Genomic DNA, 20205 nt, shown 5'->3' with positions numbered 1-20205 from the left:
TTTACAAAAGGGACGCTACTCACAAAAACTCGATGTGAGTCAGCACTTTAACTTGATTGAGTTATAACGGCAACGGAAAATCGGGAAAGGAGGTATTTATCAATTAATCGTTGTTCATGATTTTAATGTTTCGATAATTTACAAAACATTTTGTTGTATGTTACTGTTTTAAAAAAATAATAAAGGAATGTGCATAACGCAAAGTAGCATTATTGTCACTATCAAATCTTTTCAAATGTGCGAAGGTGTGAAAAACACCCGCAGTCTGTCATCAGAAAAACATCAATAGAACGAACTATTGCGATGGTAATACCGTATTGTTGTTTGTTCGCACTTTACCCGAGGTGCCTTCTGCTGGCAAGGCTAATTACCGACACGCAATAATTATGCTGACATGCTTTAATCCGCGCAGCGACAAGCCTTATCAAAACAATCATTAGTTTTGACAATACACAGTTTTGCAACGGTTGCAACGGTTGACTGTCATTCAGAGGGCATGTCCGGAGATGCAACGGTTGCAACGGTTGACTGTCAGTCAGAACTAGTCTATTACAGCATTTGTATAAGTCTTATATTATGCGTGTTATGTATGTTCTCAAAATGACAAGACATACATCATTGTTGTGTACGTTTAATTACCGAAATACGACGATTATTATCGAAATACACTAGACACTTACCAAAATATGCCTTTTATACAATTTTTTTTTTTTTTTTTTTTTACTTCAATATATGTTATAAATACTTAACCAACCTCAATTTTTCGGCTCCGATTTTGACATTTTTCCGCTGCGTCCTATATTATATATTAAGGGGTTTTACCCGTTTTCTCATCGATTTTTTTGCCTGCGTCCTATCTATGCTAGCGTCCTATACATGATATAATACGGTACTAGAAATATGTTACACACAATTTTTGAAAAATGTTAATAATTTCTAGTAAATTCAGGTTTATAAAAGCTATGTTAGATGACCTTCACTGAAGCAAGTCTAATGAAATTTGGTGTGAGTTAAACCATGCACTAGCTGTTACATACAATTTCCTCCATGCAGGAAGTTGGGCTTTTATGGAACTTGAAAGCCCTACAGTGCTCTTGAAACTGAATGATTCCAAGAGGTTTTGAGACTCTTACAAGGATGTCCTTATAATTTAAATGTTTGTAAGGCTTTCAAATAATTTGCTATTATTAGGAATGTTTCACATGAAGTTTATCTTTCAAAGTTTTAATACGGTTACTCAATCTTTAAGCATTCCAGTTAATTTGTAGTATGTTCTTCATAATTATACTGTCACCCTTTTGGGCCTTTCTCTGTAGCTGTCTGTTTTCTGCCTTGATTTTTACAAGTCTGCGTGACAAAGCAAATATTTGATTATATTCATCTCAGCTGCTACAGAGTGATTAAGTAATTGTGTATTGATTTTGACAATCAATCATCCGTATAATTATTTTCAGATCATAAAATAAAAAATAACAGTCTGATTATGAGTCAAAGCCAGTGACTAATTATAATATGGGTGATAAAACTCTTCCAGCTGAGGTTGGACTGTGAACCAGACTTTCATACATCAGCCTCTGTAGCAGGCAATAATTGGAACCAGTCTGGCTATTTTTAGATTCAGCCCAAATACAAAGGATAAGAGAAAGCTATGATATCGAAAACATAAATGAAAGTGAATGGAAGCTTGCCAGTGGTTTGGAAAAACAGAGATGGTCATACTTGCTTGTATTCTGTGTGCCAGTTGTCAAAACTATTAGTGTCTATAATGTACACTGTATTTGATTAGGTTGTGACATAAAATATATGTGATAAATCTTTATGATGATTTCTGATCTTTGTTTTAACTGAAGTGAATGGTTTATAGCAACTTTGTGTCTCCTTACACCATTTCTTATCATCTTTATTCATCCTTGTAAAGCTGCAAGTGAAACATTTGAAAGTTAGTGGAACTTAGATTTTGCTATAAAATGGCAGTTTTTCTCTATGTGATTGAAGTACAGTTTTCAGACTGTGGTGATGAAAAGTTAATTAATTTAATAGATCTGTGAGCAGCCAAGTGTTTAGAGAGACAGGGGAAAGGCTGTTTTATTCTACAGGTCGGAAATTACATTGGGATACAACTGTTTTAGAGCATTTGGGAAAAGATCAATTGTTAAAATTTTATCATCGGAATAGAACTATAAGCTTTGGAAAATAGTTTGAATGCTGTTGAGTGCTGGTAAGAACACTTTCTGTTGTAGATTGGAAAATGATTGGACCATTCAGATGTTTATAAATGAATTACCAGCTTGCAAATGACTTGTTACTGGTTATGTACAGATTGTATCAAAGTGCCTGATGCAGCCACTATTAATAACACAGTTACATGAATGTGTAGGATTGATCTTGGCCCATATTCACTAAAATAAACTTATAACTTCAAATCTTGACGAGTAACAGTTAAACATTGATGAAACAAATTTATCAAATGAATGATATTATTGTTTATTTGTTAAATTCAAAAATTCAGATATATGTTGGAGTCTGTTTAAACTCAAGACTTGAGACGTTAGTGAATATGGACCCAGGAATTTGCTAAGAAACTTTTACGACCCTCAGGACCCTCATTGTTGCCAATGTCATTCTGCTGGTAAACATTTGTTAAGTAATGCTAGACCTTTGTTTCAGTTTGATATTGCCCTGCTCATTTAAATGAAAACTTAAGTTTATGGGTCCCATTGAGGCAGAACAAGTTTTAAAATGGTGTCCCTGGTGTAAACCCTGCTTTATTAATGTTGGTTTTCAGTGACCGGCAAAACTCTGGTTGTGATGTGCTGTTGCCTAACCAGTGTTGTTGTGTATTTTCAGACCGGTGTTGTTGTGTATTTTCAGACCTGTGTTGTTGTGTATTTTCAGACCAGTGTTGTTGTGTATTTTCAGACCAGTGTTGTTGTGTATTTTCAGACCTGTCTCCGGATGACAAGAAACTTCTGGAGTCCATCAGGGAGAGGAAGGTCCAACTACTGGAGGAAATACAGGTGACTTAGTTGACTTAGTTATACAGTATAGCAATCAGTGTAAACATGTTATAATGAAATTATGCAGTTGTATGGTGTGTAGTTAATAAAAAAAATCATGCAAGTTTTGGTTCTATGCAAATGGTCACCAGGCAAAGTCACATATACAGTAAACCAAGTCTATGACACAAGCTGAAATATGAAGAATTCCACAGTTTTTATCATGTATTACATGAGTGCTATTGTTGATGTGATGAGGTAATTAAGTGAAAACATTGATCAACTATTGAAGTTGTGAATAATAGTGTTTTTTAATAAGTCGAAACCACTGTTCACATATTGATGCATGCTTGTGAAATAATATAATAATAAATGAGGGAGAAAATTAAACTCTTATGAAGCCCTCGAAATATGTCTCTAAAGTGTTACTTTGGGAATATATGAGACCATATTAATTATGCAAGCCACATGGAAGTCATCAACATACACTAAAATCCTGCTATATAGAACTGCCTGCTGGGTCCTAACAAATCTTAATGAATGTGTAAGAAAGATTTTGTGGAGATAAGAATGTACAGCCAGGCAATTATTATTACTACTTGTTAGTAAGAGCCAGCCCTGGGGTTCAGGGTGTGAATCTTTGTGCCTTTGTTTTGTTGTTGTTACATACATGTAAGACACTATTTGTAAAAAAGGGTCATTTGTTAAAGGACTTATGTAATTAGTTGGTATTTTAGTGCACATAATATCTTATGACTTAAACCCCCCAACCCGAGGCTATTTGTTTTCAAAATAAAACATTTTATTGAATGCATAAATGGTGCTCAATAAAGGTGATAGATTAGTTTCCTGATCAATATGATCTTTTGCATAGAACTTGAAAATATTTTTTTTTTGTAGAAAGTGGAGACAAAAACTGCAATGTTGTATTTCTTTGCTCTACGCTCAGAATATGTCATAATCCCTTGTTTGTTAAATCCCAAAGCACTGACTTACTGTAAACTGGTGTGTTGGTGTTAGTTGACCTGAGAATGGTCTATCTTGAGGGCTGGAACTGATGACAGCTGACACCTCCCTGGTGTTTGGTGGTGTATGACCTCGGGCTGAACCTGAAGCCTGCTGGGTTCTATTGTTTCTTGGCTTCTTTACATGCCTGCAAGTGTTTTGTTTCTGACAATTTGTATGAAACAAGGTGCTTAGTGTTTTTTCCTTGTTTGTTAGGAATCAGGAATTATTTGTTTGGCTCTTTAGGTTTCCTGTTTACTTTTAGATGAATTACAGGAAAAACATAATGTAGATGTTTCTTGGTATAATTAGTTTTGTTATAAATTTAGGAACAGAAGATAAGTTTCCATGACAGCCTTCTGCTTGATCTGGTGTTGAGCTCATCGAACTGACAGGCATGGGAACATTTCTATCCATTCATGGAATACATGTGTGCATTTAGGTTTTTATGTCACAAGAATAGAAGCATTCCAGCCAGGAGATAAAACAGACAGTCCTTTATCTTGATTGTAATGATAGCCCTGGTTGGATCAAGCCTACATGATAAGGTGGCACACTGTTGTATATTTCCAGAATCAGGACTGATACATCCCTGAAAACCCTTGTGAATTTCTTAGGAACCTTTGTAGATGTCTAATGTTTCCTTTTGTCACTGTTGTTGTATATTAGAATTGACAGTGTTCCTGGTACTGGAGAATGTTGTACAACACAGTGAAATAAACATTTTGGACATTGACTGAAATGTTAAAGAGGTATTGCTACCCATTTGCTAATTGGAGGCTTTGCAACTTATCTTTCTGGGGTATCATGCATAGTACATTGTTTGAGTACCAAACTTTATTATTGTAAATTGCAATTTTGTCTGAATTGTTGGAAGGGAAAGCATGTGACATGTTCTAGAAAAGAAGTTCTTAAAAGGATGGTCTTAAAAAGTTTGCACTGCATAGTGTGAGAGGATTAGAAACTGATCCTGAGAGTATGAATGAGAGAATGTGACAAATTGCATCCAAATTGCCTCCTCCAAGAGACAGGCAAATGAGAGAAGATGGAGATTTATTGCTGGCTAGTGCTCTCTCTCAAAATGTCACAACACTTTATTGGCTGTGATGTGCAGGACCAGACAGTGTCACCATGTTGAACTGCTTCCTGTCATTAATATTCATATTATATATATATAGTATACTTTTTTATGTCTGTGTTATATGCATGTAGGTTCTTTATGCATTTTTGTTTTAACATACATTGTTTTTTATCCTTTTTCCATGAAAGAATTATGTAAAATTAAAGACATTAGTTGTTATAATTATGCATGTAGATCTTTAAAAATAATATTTCTTATTGACCCTCTTGTTTGTAACTGACATTCATGTCCAAATTATGTTTAATTAATTCACAGTCATGTTATTGACACAGAGTACATACTTATTATTTTGAGATGAAATGTATGTCACTTCATTTGATATTTAATCAGATAATATTGCTCCCAGGCCAGGCATTGGCTTGTCAATAATTGCTAATATAGTTGAATATAAGTGAACTTGCATGAAGGAATACACTGTGTATTGTGGGTGACTTGATTTTTTGTTGAAAATAAAAACAATAGGGGAATTATTTACTGAAATTTCTTTTAATTGTTGATTTGAAAGACAGAATAACAGTTTATATTCATTTTGTAAAACATTGAAAGGCTAAATTGTAAGAAAGAATGACCATAAGAGATTGACAGGCTGTGAACAATGTATCGAAACCTGCATGGGATGAGAAGATCTGATTCATTCTTCCACATCAAGATGCAGCTTATGTACTCAAAAAAGAAGCCCAGAAGAAAGGCTAGAGTATGTTATACATGTTGAGTAGTCTTAAATGGTTAGAAAGTATTTTATTTTTAATTTCTTACTGTTTGGTCCATCATTGTTGGGAACTATTGGAATATGGTCCTCCTCTTCTTTCCTGTGCTTAACAATATTTGATCATTCTCATGACTGTATAAAATTAAAAAAATACCAAATACATGAATAAGTTTTCTTTGAATGCAGTCTGTGGTTTGAAACCATGCTTTTTTTTACCTATATCTGTGGCAATTTACGAAAACACAAAACCCATCTGCCAACATTCATAGACTAAAGAGTAACTAATATTATTCCAGAAACAGCACCTGGTCCCATCATGAATATATTGTCATTTTTCAAACTCTGAGCCCTAGGCCTAAAAAAAAAACACCTTTGGTTTGGGTTACCCGACCCTACCTACGGAATAGGCGCCGACCCTACCGTTTTTATAGTCAGTTTGAAAAAAAGAGAAGGAAAAACTAAAAAAAATAATTATTTTTTTCGTTTTTTAGCTCTACTGGCCAAAGGCCAGAAGAGCTTATGCGATGGTAATGTGTACGTAGTATGTGCATCCGTGCGGTCGTGCGTTCGTGCATCTGTAAACAATTGGTTGTGAACACGATACAGTCTTCTGTTTTGATTGTATCTCGATGAAACTTGTACAGTATCTAGATATCCATTCCAGCCAGATCCGCCCATAAATGCCTAGATTATGGGCCATGAAAGTTTTAAAGAAATGCTTTCTATTTTTAGCCAGGTCTGCATGAGTGAATTCTATTTTTTAGCCATGTTAAGTTTTACATGTAAATTCAAGTCTAGAGTTAAGGGAGACTATTTGCAAGTCTAGGATTTTGAGAGACAATTTGCTTTTTGCTTCTGCAGTTGATTTTGTGAATTACTCTGCCTTGTTCTTGTTGAAAGCCCAAAGGCCATTTTTTAGCTTTAAGTTCTGTAGTTTGCGCATTCATCTTTTTGTGTGTTCGTGCATCCATCTCAGCACAATTGATTGTGAATGTTTGTTCAAATTGATCAATGTTGTCCTAGGATGCCCTTGACTTTGACCTTTTGACCAACTTTTTTTAACTTTTAAAACCACAGAAATTTTAACTATGAGTACAGTTTTGAAAGCATTTTTTTTTGTCAGATGACTTTTACTTGGCACATATTAAAATAGTTCATGCAACTAATCTGCTTACAATACTTTCTGGGCTCCGATGTTGAACATGGTACGTTTTCAGGTAATCCAAACACAAAACATAAACTATATGTCTGTTGCCTTTTACCCATACATACATGCTGTACATTGATATGACCACAAAAGCCATGCCAGTAGAGCATAGGCCCTTTTGGGCCTCTTGTTTTTTAATTGCTTTTCAATATGTAGTTTAAACCTTAAATGCTTATACAGAAGATAACTTTAACACCATTTTCCAATGATGAAAATGATATTCTTATATAAAGCCTAATAAAAAAAATAAAAAAAATTAAAAAGCCTACCTATCCTACCTATTTTTGAAAAGGATGTAACCCTAACCAAACAATTTTTTTTTAGGCCCTACTCATTTTTCCACATAACATGATTCAATTAATCTTCAATTTCTTTTGCACATCATTGCTCAATGTCAGAAAGATTTTGTTTACTAAAAAACGAAATGTTTTTGGGCTTGAGTACAAATTTTGCTCGAAAATTATGTTCTCTGATAATTATACTGACCAAATATTTGTAACAACATAAACTATTAGAGAATTAGCCTTTAAAAATAGAAAAAAACATTTACATTCTGTTTTCATGCTATGAAGTATACAAACTGTGGTAAAATTAGTTGAGATGGTATTTTGTAATATTTGAGCCTGACATAAAACCTTAAAAAAGAAAGATTTCATGTTTTTTCTATGATCTTCTTTGTAGCTTGACATTTTTTAAACTGATTCCAGATTGTGTTTCTCCTCTGTTTGTTATTCATTGCAGGCAAAAAAGGCTGCAAAATAATCAAAACAGTTTATAAAATGACTTGATTTTTCTGTAAACATTAATTACGTGGCATTGCCAGTAAATATGTCTCATATTTTCTCCAATCCTGGGGAGCTGTCTCATAAACCAGATTGTTAAATATTTATTCAGTGAAAATACAACATGTATTTCTTTGTGTGTGCCAGTCCTTGTCGCCCACATGTGCAGTTGGAACTGTGGCTTTTATTGCCTGGAAACTACTCGACTGCATCAAATTTGTGTTATGGTGACTGTTAAATTGTTGATTTCCAATAAATTATTGAGGTCAGGTGTTAGCCATTGAAGCTGTGGTGAGTGTTTTGCTTATTGTGAATATAAGGCATTCTAATTAGGCACTTACATGTATGCTGTTTGCTTGCTTCTTTTTTGTCAAAGATGACATGTGACACATAATACAATGTGAAAGCAGTCATACAGACAATGATCATTTAAGCAGATACAAGAGGCAGATGATATGATCTTGTCTTGATTGTCCAGAATGAATCACAATGGTTTGAGAATAGGTGAGCTGTATGGTCAGGATTATTCTTATACTTGGTAAATCTAGATTTTAAATACCCTGAAACATAAAACTCAGAACCAGAAATCCATAAATATTGATCAACCATGCATTTTTATTTAGTTCCCTGAAACTGGAATAATTTGTGAAACTTCATGTACTGGAGACTGTAAACAAATGACGAATTCAAGCTCAAAATTATAACTTGTTATAACTTGCAAAAAATCATTAAAAGACATGGCTCATAGGTGGAAGAATATTAACCTTTATCATGATACAAATACTGTGAAATCATTAATGTTCGTGGGCATGAAATTTCGTGGTTTGCCGAAAAAAAACAATTTTGTTGGTACTTGAATTCATGGATTTTCATTTTTGAAAAAAAATAAAATCGAAGATGCGATCGTCCTAGATCGTCCTCATAATATCCACGCGCTGGCCCATGATTTCCGTCTTCTACGTCACTCGGTTTATGACACTTGCTAATGTGGTACGACATGCCAATTATTGCATATACCCATGTCACTTATCGATTTAATTGGGAATAAAGGTAATAAAAGAAGATGTACCCTGATCATAAATACAGATAGGGGAAGCCATTGAATGCCAATTAAGAATTTTGCAAACTGTGAAAACACCGAAAAGGTGCGTATGTTGTCACGTTCGGTGCTTAGTAACCTTCAATATACTAGTAATCAATTAATTATTTTATTAAATAAAAAAATCGAGTATGGACACTCAGCACGCACATCTTGTAAACTTGGAGATTTTCATTAACAGCACACGTTTAAACAAATGCTTATAACTGTCATTTGCTGCATAAAACACATTTAATTGATTTGGTTCATTATTTGTTAAAGGCAGTTATAATATATATTAACAGAATAATGATCGTAAGTTATACAGTGAGACAGGTTTTAACACTGTATACTGCGACCTCTGTAAAGAATATACTAGAGTATGTACGTAACAAGGCAATTGAAAAAGTGAATAAAGGGTTTATATTTCGTGGGATCTTGAATTCGTGGATCACCTAACCCACGAAAACCACGAACATTAATGCCCCACGAACATTAATGATTTCACAGTATCCTGAATAATGAAAGTTGTTGGAAACAAAAAAAATGCAAAAGATTGCATATTATGTGCTTTGATCTTAATCCACATAAAAGTGCCCAGCAATTTTGATAATTTGAGTTTCATTTCTAAACAGATATTACATTTTTAGGTGATATTATATGTTTGCATGTTTTATCAATGGTTGTGCATTTCTAGATCAGAATAATGTGTCGGTATAATGTTTGATTTAATGTTTTTCTAAGAGTACCATTAAGGCCCTAGGTCACTCATCTATCCACAAACCACTGTGTCATCTTTATGGAACTGTCAACACATACCAAACCTATCTTTCCTCCTACCAACACTGGGAAGTTAAGCCTAATCTTTCAGAGATTGAGGATCTGTGCAGCATGCAGGTGCTGGCAGTGTGGTTAGTGATGGGCAGACAGCTGACTATCACACCCACACATCAATCTTCATACCCTGCTGCCAGTCTCCCCCCTACCCACATACACTGGGTACAGTGATTGTGAAAAAAAAGCCTATAAACACTTGAAATAAGAATAATGATAAGCCCCTTTGGCTCTCAAAGACTGATTCTAGTGCTCCACTGGCCCACAACACCACATCAACAGACCATTGGCCTGTAAAATGTGGGCCTCATTTTCATGAAGGTGGATCACCATCAGTATTAATTGAAGGAAGAGATAATGAGGAAGATAATGATTGGCAAATATGTTCAAGATCTTTCAAGACATTTTATGAGTTAGTCTGCATGACCTTATGCAAGACTGTTTTATACTTTTGTGAATTGTTCATGGTGGAAAATCTTGTTCATTGTGTCTGGCTGTACTGTTATGAAGACTGTGACAAGTGGAGAGAAACCATGGCTTGATGATGTTTGGGTTTCAGATGCAATGTTACTTTGATGATCAAATAGTTGTTATGTACTAATACATTTGCTATGAGAACTGTGAGTGATTGACCACTACAGTCAGTTGATGTCAGTTCCCACAGGTGTGAGCCATTTGCTGATGGCCACTTGATGGATACAAGCCACATCTGGACTCTGGCCTGCTAGCTGCGTCATTTACATACTCATTATTGTCATGTAATGACAAGTTAAATGATAATTTATAGGTTATGATTATACAATTAATTAATGTAAATAATAGAAAATTCTTAATGATGATGAGGTGGTGATTGTCAGTGTATCCATCCCTAGTACAGATGTTTGGGCTAGGCCCACTGCGAGATGTGGGACTTGGACTACTTGTTTATTTTGTTGTCTTAATCATACATTTGCATCATAGGTAAACAAATTTGGTTAATATGAAGTGTATTTACAAATGTCATGCACATCTTGGGTCGATTGTTTAGAACTGTCTTAAGAACAGAACAGAACAGAACAGATAATTTATTAAGACTTGTACTTCTTAAGTCTTATTAACATATCACAAGTGTAATCTTAAAACTTTCAGAGATTTGAAAGTTAACAACGATCATGTTAACACTATTGTTAACTTAACAGTTCTGAACAATCAGCCCATTGTCAACTGCTTTGATAAAATAATGCCTCGTCTCCCAAAATACTTCAGTTTCATGCATCCTAGACATTTCATGTTTTGTCTCGGGAACTACATAATTTTATGTGTTTAATTTGTCAGCTGCAGTTTGATTATCTCACACTGAAACTTTGTTTGCATTTTGTAACGTGTTTGTCACTGGCAAGTTTATATGTAATGAATGTCAACCTATGATATTTTGTGGTTTCAGCAACTGAAGGATGAGATAGCTGAAGTGACTAATGAAATAGAACAGATGGACGATGGATCCGAGGACAGGTAACAGCTTATGGACAGTGCTGCTTCTGGCACTCAGTGTAGCTATAGCCAGTGCCATCTAGGCATATACAATGGGTCATAAGCAAATTTTCTTACACTTTTGGGCCTAGTTCCCAAAGTTAAAACATTATAATTTGTATGGAATAGTTGGGGTATTTTTTAAAGAAACAAACATTAACACTTTTCTTTTTCTGTCTATTTTTTATTAGTAGGCAGAATTGCAATTCTAATTTTAGTCAACATGATGCATTTCCGCTATTAAAAAAGCCCTGCATGAGTCCATGATTATGAACAGTATGGGTCTAGTTCAGACTAGTGTTAAAACTGCAAATCCTTATTTTATTTTAGCTTTCTTTCTTGATGAGTTTTGATGATAAAATTTTCTGAATTTATTACTTTTCAAATTTTTACAATTATTCACATTAGGTCTAACAATGTAAAACAAATGGAATAAGTATGATTCATTCTTATTTAATAAAAGTGCTTTTCTGTGTCTTGATTTGGACTTAAGACTGTCCGAAATCATGGTCCCTAGCCCCATTCTCAAATTGGTGGGAAAAACACTGGCCATCTTATCAACAATCATGTAAGAAGCATTATTACAAGGTCAAGAAATTTTGATCATTACTGTAGGAAGTGTCAGAAATCAAAATAACATTTTAAAATAAAAATTAAAATAGACCTATAAAAAATATTGTACAATACACTTGCATGTATAAGGTAATACCTCAAGTTGATTCCGTGATTTGAACACACATTTTCATCTGATGATTTAATGTTAAGTCCATTGCTTGCATTGATTGTACAGCCAGGCTGTGTTGCAGTGATAAATATTTGATCAATATTTGTTTTCTTAACACAAAATGTGTCTGTTTATATATGTTTTATGTTAAACATGAGTCCAGATATCTGTCTAGTGTTTAACATGAGTCCAGATATCTGTCTAGTGTTTAACATGAGTCAAGATATATGTCTAGTGTTAAACATAAGTCCAGATATATCTAGTGTTTAACATAAGTCCATATATCTCTCTAGTGTTTAACATTAGTCCAGATATCTCTCTTGTGTTTAACATTAGTCCAGATATCTTTCTATTGTTTAACATGAGTCCAGATATCTGTCTAGTGTTTAACATGAGTCAAGATATATGTCTAGTGTTAAACATAAGTCCAGATATATCTAGTGTTTAACATAAGTCCATATATCTCTCTAGTGTTTAACATTAGTCCAGATATCTCTCTTGTGTTTAACATTAGTCCAGATATCTTTCTATTGTTTAACATGAGTCCAGATATCTCTCAAATGTTTAACATTAGTCCAAATATCTCCCAAGTGTTTAAAATTTGTCCATATATCTCACAAGTGTTTAACATTAGTCCAGATATCTTTCTATTGTTTAACATGAGTCCAGATATCTCTCAAATGTTTAACATTAGTCCAAATATCTCCCAAGTGTTTAAAATTTGTCCATATATCTCTCAAGTGTTTAACATTAGTCCAGATATCTCTCAAGTGTTTAACATTTGTCCAGATATCTCTCAAGTGTTTAGCATTAGTCCAGATATCTCTCAAGTTTTTAACATAAGTCAAGATATCTCTCAAGTTTTTAACATAAGTCAAGATATCTCTCTAGTGTTTAACATAAGTCCAGATATCTCTCTAGTGTTTAACATTAGTCCAGATATCTCTCTTGTGTTTAACATTAGTCCAGATATCTCTCTTGTGTTTTACATAAGTCCAGATATCTCTCTAGTGTTTAACATCAGTCTAAATATATCTCTAGTGTTTAACATTAGTCTAGACATCTATTTTTGTTTAACATTAGTCATGGGCCCTTATTCACTAACTTCTTGCGTCTGGGTTTGAAATATGGACTCTGAAAAGCTCAATTTTAATTTTGTTGCAAAATGGCTATCATGGGAGGAAAGGTGGTAAACTTGTTTGAATGTGTAATATATAACCTGTCCTACAAACAGGCACATATCTTTTGTTAAAATAAGTTCTATTACGGATATTTTGAAACATTTAAATATTCTGTTTTCGGACCCTGAGTCTGAAATTCAGACCCAAGATGTAAGGGAATATGGACACAGATACCTATCTAGTGTTTAACAATAGGCCAGCTTCATAAAATGTCTATGACATTAATACAAAAAAATATGTGAGAGTAATAAGAGTATTTCATTGATGTTTTGTTTACTGAGAAATATGTGTCTAGAACTAATTTATGTCATTACATCTGACAAGTTGCTATTAGGTTTAGAGACTGCTTATATTTTCTTATATTCTTCAATTTCAGCAAAAACAATCCTAAAACCAAGCAGATCAGCATTGGCAAGAAGAAGTTTAATATGGACCCGAAAAAGGTAATTAAGGCAATGATTTATGTACGTCTGCTAAGATTTAGATAAGCGATTATGAAAAACCCCACTTATTTCACTTATTCTTAAAACATTTATTCTGCTGCCTGCTTTTAAGATAAAAAAAAAAGTATAGAATTTGTGTTCCTGTACAGCCTTGACTCTTTTCAAGTAATTTAATAATCACATATTAAATGCTACCTGTTACTGTTTATTGATTGGAAGTATAATCAAGTGAATATGATTATAAATAATGAAAATATTGTCTGCTTTTGTTCTGTGGAAAGTCAGACAGGTTTGTTTACAGCTATTTAATGATCATGGTCATGGGAAGGTCAGTGATTGTCTGCCTGCTGGTTTATGTTTAACAATTGTCAGTCAAAAGTTGCCTGTCATTCTCAGGTTTCATTATCTATGATCTCTGATATTGAGGTGTGTCCTGCAAACAAGTAATATAAAAAAGTTATGTCACACCGCCTGAACAAGTGAAGTCTCACCAGCCAAACAAGTTTTGACGCACGGGTCGAAATTTAACCCAATTCCAAATGCTGAAACATATACTTTTTCCAAAATGTAGGAACAAAAGTCCTATTTTATGTTACAAGAAACAACATGAGCGGAGGAAAATGGACTCCACAATTCTTGTCTTTTTAAAGTAAAAAACATTATCACAGATTTTTTCTTTCTCTTTCTTTTTCTTATAGGGTTCTTGTTAACTTCTTCGTTTTTTCCCCAAATCAAATGGTGGGGGGAAGCCATTGGCAGCAGCATAACTTTATTTTCATTTAGTAATCAGGTTCTATCTATTTTAATTTGGTAAATACAAATGTGCAGTGTTTTCTTAATATTTTTCCAGAGAAGTAAAATATTTGAAGAAACTCAGCCCATTTACGTTTTTTGTTTCAGTTCTATTTCTGGGGTGCATCTTTTATCACCTTGATTCAAATTGGTAGCAAGAATTCTCTATGAAGATAAATACAAATATTCAGCTGTGAGCTTTATGTAATATCTGCATACACATCCCCCATTTGTTACCTATTTGCCTTAATAGAGTTATCTGAGATGAGGTCGGGTTTCAGAAAAAGTGAAATCCCAGCCTCCATCCAATTTATGTAACTTGTGAAGGTGGGATTGATTTATGTGTATTAATTTCAGAAGATTGACTGTCAATAAAGATAAGGCTGGGTTTTCTTTTTAAGCATCACAAAGGTTATTACCCTTCATTATTCGGTTAAGAAAAGTCATGGTCTTTGATAGCGTAACTTGAAAGTTACTCTGTATGTTTAATTGCCATTTACATTTCCAAATTTGTGTTATTTTCTTTCCACATAAGATTGTAATTCCAAGTTTTGTTTAAAAAAAGGTGAATAGTTTTGCCAATCTTTATTGAAGTCAAAGTAATAAAAAAAATCCAAATATTGATTCACTTATCATGAAATACCAAAATATGTGTAATTTAGTATAAATATGAATTTGAAGAATCTATTTAATGACAAAAAACATCTTTAATAATTTGGTTACACTTTCATGAAACAAAGAAACATAAAATAGCAACTGCAGTTGATTGCAAGAAGATAGCAATGGCTGGCTGGGTGTGGTGAACATTTTCATGCAAACATACCTCTAGTAAATACAGGTGGCACTCGTTCTGGATGCTGGATGTAAAATACACTAATTCTGCATTTTTTGAGATATTTGGTCCTACTAAATGTGATTTTAATGAAAATGTAAATTTCATAGGCAATGTGGCACATTTTGAACACTTGGGTGCCAGCTTCATGCCAAAGTTGTCTTATATATTACATCTTATATGAAGGGTGGCTGTTAGTTTCAATAAATTCTCAATAATTCTAAGGTTTTTGGCAACTCTGCTGATCAGATTTCTGCTATTCTATTTAGAAAGAAATTTTTCAGTTTGCAAATCTGCAGAAAATGTATGTTTTCAATAGCTGCTGGTTAGCACTGGTCTCTCCATGTACACACATAACAGACATTTTGCCAATATTGTTTTTAGATCAATTGAGTTAATGAAGCTTTCTATAACCAATTATATTCCACCGATGCATCCATGATAAACAACAGTGATAAGATTGAGACCTAAACCACATCATAGTTTGAACAGTAATAAGTTAAAGCAGGAATTCAGCCAGGTTTTATAAAGGATGCACGATAGAAGGTTGCCCAGGCGGGTCACCTTGAAGATGGAAGGGTGCCCAGGCTGGTCTCCTTGAGGGCTGAAGGGTGCCCAGGCTGGTTCCCATGAGGGCAGAAGGGTGCCCAGGCAGGTCTCCATTAGGGCAGAAGGGTGCCCAGGCTGGTCCCCATGAGGGCAGAAGGGTGCCCAGGCTGGTCTCCTTAAGGGCAGAAGAGTGCCCAGGCTGGTCTCCTTAAAGATGAAAGGGTGTCCAGGCTGGTCTCCTTGAGGGCAGAAGGGTGCCCAGGCGGGTCTCCTTGAGGGCAGAAGGGTGCCCAGGCAGGTCACCTTAAAGATCGAAGGGTGCCTATGCTGGTCTCCTTGAAGATGGAAAGGTGCCCAGCCTGGTCTCCTTGATTGCAGAAGGGTGCTATTAAAAAACATGGTGCAGCACCCGTCAATAACTCTTTAGCTGAGACCCTATTAGTAATTTATAAATCATAATTATCTTGGCTATATATAAACGAACTGCTTCGCTACTTTGCTAGTTCTATAACAAACCGATAGTGTCCTTTCACCTGCCGTTATGTGTTCGATCCTATACAGATTCACAAGTATGTTACATATTTCATCTATATGCCAATCTCTTACATTGGTACAACATCCATCAGCTCAGCAATTTGCTTAATATTGTCCAACCTTTTGACAGTAAATGGGGGTCATTTTCAAGAGTTAAAGTAACTTTAATGGTCAGAATGACAGTTCATTATTGAAATTTCCTCCCATAGGACTGTTGGGATGGATCCTTGTCAATACTAATGGTTTCTTTCAGTCTGTGCCGGCAACATTCACTTATTGGAGACATTTCATTGCGTTTTCAGGATATGATCAGACCAAAAAACAGTGAAAACTGATATTGTATGGTGATTAAGTGTGAAAAATATGACAGGACTGAAAACAGTAAAACCTGCAGAATGATATTGTATGGTGGTAATTTAAAAAAAATATGATGGGTTTGATATATTATGTTATGGGGAGAGAAACTTTGACAAAGAACAAAGTGGGTCTTTAAAACATCATTGACTGTATACATTTCTAAGAATTTACATGGATTCTTATTTATGTGAAAAGGAAGACATAGTGTTTCCCTTTGGACTCTAGGTATCAGAAGGTTCCGGTGAAAAAGATCAAGAGATTTACATATAAATTAGTGTTGAAGCTGCTTACTGATTTATTGACTGAGTCGAATGTTGAATTACATATTAACTGCTGAGGTAGAGATTTTCTCTCTAATCCATCATGAAAAGATAGGTGATGACCAGATGAATATTTTCTCATAACAGTAAAAAATATATGAGACTGAGAATCCAGACCTGTTGCTCATTTTCATCCCCAATTTAATGAGTGGAGCAGATGTAGGTTGTGGTGTAAACAGGAAGAGTTTTGTGAGATGGCTGTGTGGTGATTGACCTTGGAATGTTCACTTCCTGGTGAAGCTGGGTGTTCTATGACCAATCTACATTACTGTGGGTTTCTCTCGTCTTATCCAAATATTTACTCCATCATAAGGTTATATTTGGGGCATATTGGCAATTAATGTTTTCCAAGAAAGAAGAGAGGTTTTAATGATGTTCCTAATTTGCTTGAAATCACATTCATGGGTATTGATTCAACATTAAGCATAGTGTTAGCCACTTTTCTTTGACATCTCTCAGTAAAATCTGACCATATTTGTCAATTTCTTTCATAAGAGCAACTTTCAGAGAAATTGCATAACATTAATGACATCAAGTGATCTGACTTTTTACCATGTGGAAAGGGTAATGAACTTGATTTCTATCTTCAGTGAAGATTGAGTGTCTGTGGTGGTGCATGTGTTACATTATTCCTGATAATTGAGGTGGTCAGTTCATGTGTCTGGTTGCCTCAAGGGATGGGCAGTAAACCAGTCTGCTATTATTTCTCGTTCCCCGAAACCAGCAGTTCATTTTGTTCAGTTTTCCAGTGTGGAATTAGTTACATGTTTATGAAAACTTGTTTAGAAGACATGGGTTGAGAAATTACTTTAAAAAGAAATATTAGTATTCACCATATTGGGTATTAAAGACAATATCTGTCAATTTCACTAATTTCCAACATGTTAACAGCTTTCTGTTTTGTTTTCTCTCATTTTACAGTGATTATTGAAGGAGTCTTTTAATAAATAGAAATCATTTTATGGAACACATGTTTGATGACTCAAATAGAATGATGAAATAAATGTTATAGTGGTTGGAAAATATGACGTAAAACAGAAGTAACTAGTCAGAAACAACACTTTGAATCAAGTACCAAATGCTTCTGTTCTTCATATTGCAATTCTTTGATTAGTGGATTTTCCTAGAAAACTTCCTTATACATAATAATTATAATTCTAGTAGGGAAGTTAAATGTGTTTATATTATTAATCACAATCAGACAGGTCATGAGAGTGCAGATGATATAGTATTACAGTGCACGTTAGAAAATTGGCCATAATTCATAATTATGCATCATAATAAAACTATATTTTGTAATATGAGTCTCATATTTTGCAGCTACTTTTATACTTAAATGTGACCTATTGTATAACATTCTAAAAATGCTTTTTTTCATGTTTCAGGGTATTGAATACCTGATCCAGCATGTCTTGCTCCAGGAGACGCCGGAGGATGTGGCTCGCTTCCTGCATCAAGGGGAGGGGCTCAACAAGACAGCCATCGGGGACTACCTTGGGGAGAAGTATGTGACAGGCTTTTCATCTCACTATATAGTCCATACTTTTGGAAGTCAGCCTATATCAGTTTCAAAGTTTGAGGCATTACCAATATTCTGAGATTTGTTCCTAATCGGATCAGTTTCAAACAATGTATGCTTAAAAAAATGCACTTCATTTGTTCGAATTACAGATTTGTGAAATTGTTTTATTCAAAAAATCTCTGCCAAGTAATAAAGATACAATTTTGTTTTTCTCTCAGGTTTGAAAGTGCAATTTCCTTAAGAGATAATATTTGATTCTTGGATTGTTTGGTCAATGTTTATTGCAGCCAATTTGCCTTCAGGAATTCTATGTAATTACTGTCTGGAAATGGACACATTTATGCCCAGCAGGACTACTGGGATTGCCTGAAGTTCAGTTTGTTACATGATGAATAAAAATGTCTTGTTACGGTAGAAATAGTGATACAGACAACATTAAGGACAGATGTCCCTAGATTCAATGATGTGAAGCAATAATTACCATAAACCAAAACATTTAACTGTGCAAACTGACCTAAAAACAACCTGCTGGTAACTTGTGAAATGTTTATACAATTGTCTGTTGGCGACCAGAGTTACATCGTAACTGTTACTGCAGTCAATTACATCATAACATTTCATTTCAATGTTAGCATCTCCACATTGTTTTATTTCAGGTCTGACTTCAACATTGCTGTTCTGAAGGCTTTTGTAAACCTACATGAGTTCTCGGACATGATCCTTGTACAGGCTCTAAGGTACAAGCACTGATATGCATACTGAATGAAGCTATCACAGAATCAGGCTTTGTTTGACTAATATATAACTACTGAAAGCAATCTACCTTTTATTTAAGGAGTCACCAAATGGCCTTGTCTTTCAATTAGTATTTTCAAAAGTTTTTTATTTTTTGTTGATGTGATGGTTTAGACACTTCTAAAACAGTAACAACTTAGTGGCTTTGATGTTTCAAAGATTCACTGTGGATTGTGGATAGTGTGATTCACATCTAGCTTTTGTGTATTTCAGGCAGTTCTTGTGGAGTTTCCGGCTGCCGGGTGAGGCCCAGAAGATAGACAGGATGATGGAGTGCTTTGCTGAGCGCTACTGTGAGCTCAACCCAGGCGTCTTCACCAGCTCAGGTAGGAGCCATAACTTTTGATGAATTACCTTCTGATGCAGTTGCTGGTCATTCAAAAAGTTTGTGGCCATAAATTATAGTTTGGTAAAGGGTGTACTATTGTACATGAATTATCTTATAGTTATTGAAATTAAAGAAATACTCTTAACGCAATCATGTATTACAGTCATCGGAATAAGACTTGGATGAGCAAGCATGAATCCTTATGCTGGTATTTGCCATAAAAAAATCAACAAGCCCTGCTATATAAAATCCAGAATTTGTGCAAGCTGGAGAGGATTTTACCAGTGGAGGACTTGTTGGCTTGTGCAGATTTTAACCACTGAAGTTATAGTTACTATACCTACGTGAAATACAACATTCCAGTGCACACATTTCAGACACATGCTACGTGCTGTCGTTTGCGATCATCATGTTAAACACAAGCCTGCACAACCCGAGCGTCAAGGACAAACCGACTGTTGAGCGTTTCATCATTATGAACAGGGGCATAAACGATGGAGGGGATCTGCCACCTGAGCTGCTCAATGTTAGTATGATAGGGAGACGAGTGTTTTATATATTGGTATT

At 34.7% G+C, this 20205-nt stretch overlaps 1 protein-coding gene across 3 annotated transcripts in view; it reads left to right on the top strand.

Annotated features, from left to right (window-relative positions):
- LOC128208614 (cytohesin-1-like) overlaps positions 1–20205 on the top strand; it is a 37474-nt gene that overhangs the window by 5474 nt on the left and 11795 nt on the right. For 2 of the 3 annotated variants that reach the window (XM_052912173.1, XM_052912166.1), the window contains exons 2-8: positions 2944–3017; positions 11176–11243; positions 13543–13609; positions 18379–18497; positions 19172–19252; positions 19524–19636; positions 20016–20164. In XM_052912173.1, the coding sequence (XP_052768133.1) occupies positions 2944–3017; positions 11176–11243; positions 13543–13609; positions 18379–18497; positions 19172–19252; positions 19524–19636; positions 20016–20164 (671 nt within the window). Of the gene's footprint in view, positions 1–1645; positions 2219–2943; positions 3018–11175; positions 11244–13542; positions 13610–18378; positions 18498–19171; positions 19253–19523; positions 19637–20015; positions 20165–20205 lie in introns of those variants that run through there. The other variant, XM_052912179.1, reaches the window with a different exon arrangement.

The sequence above is a fragment of the Mya arenaria genome, chromosome 2 (assembly GCF_026914265.1).
Source record: "Mya arenaria isolate MELC-2E11 chromosome 2, ASM2691426v1".
In the NCBI taxonomy this organism is placed as follows: domain Eukaryota; kingdom Metazoa; phylum Mollusca; class Bivalvia; order Myida; family Myidae; genus Mya; species Mya arenaria.
The sequence above is the reverse complement of the archived record's forward strand: the minus strand, read 5'-3'. Positions and strand labels throughout refer to the sequence as shown.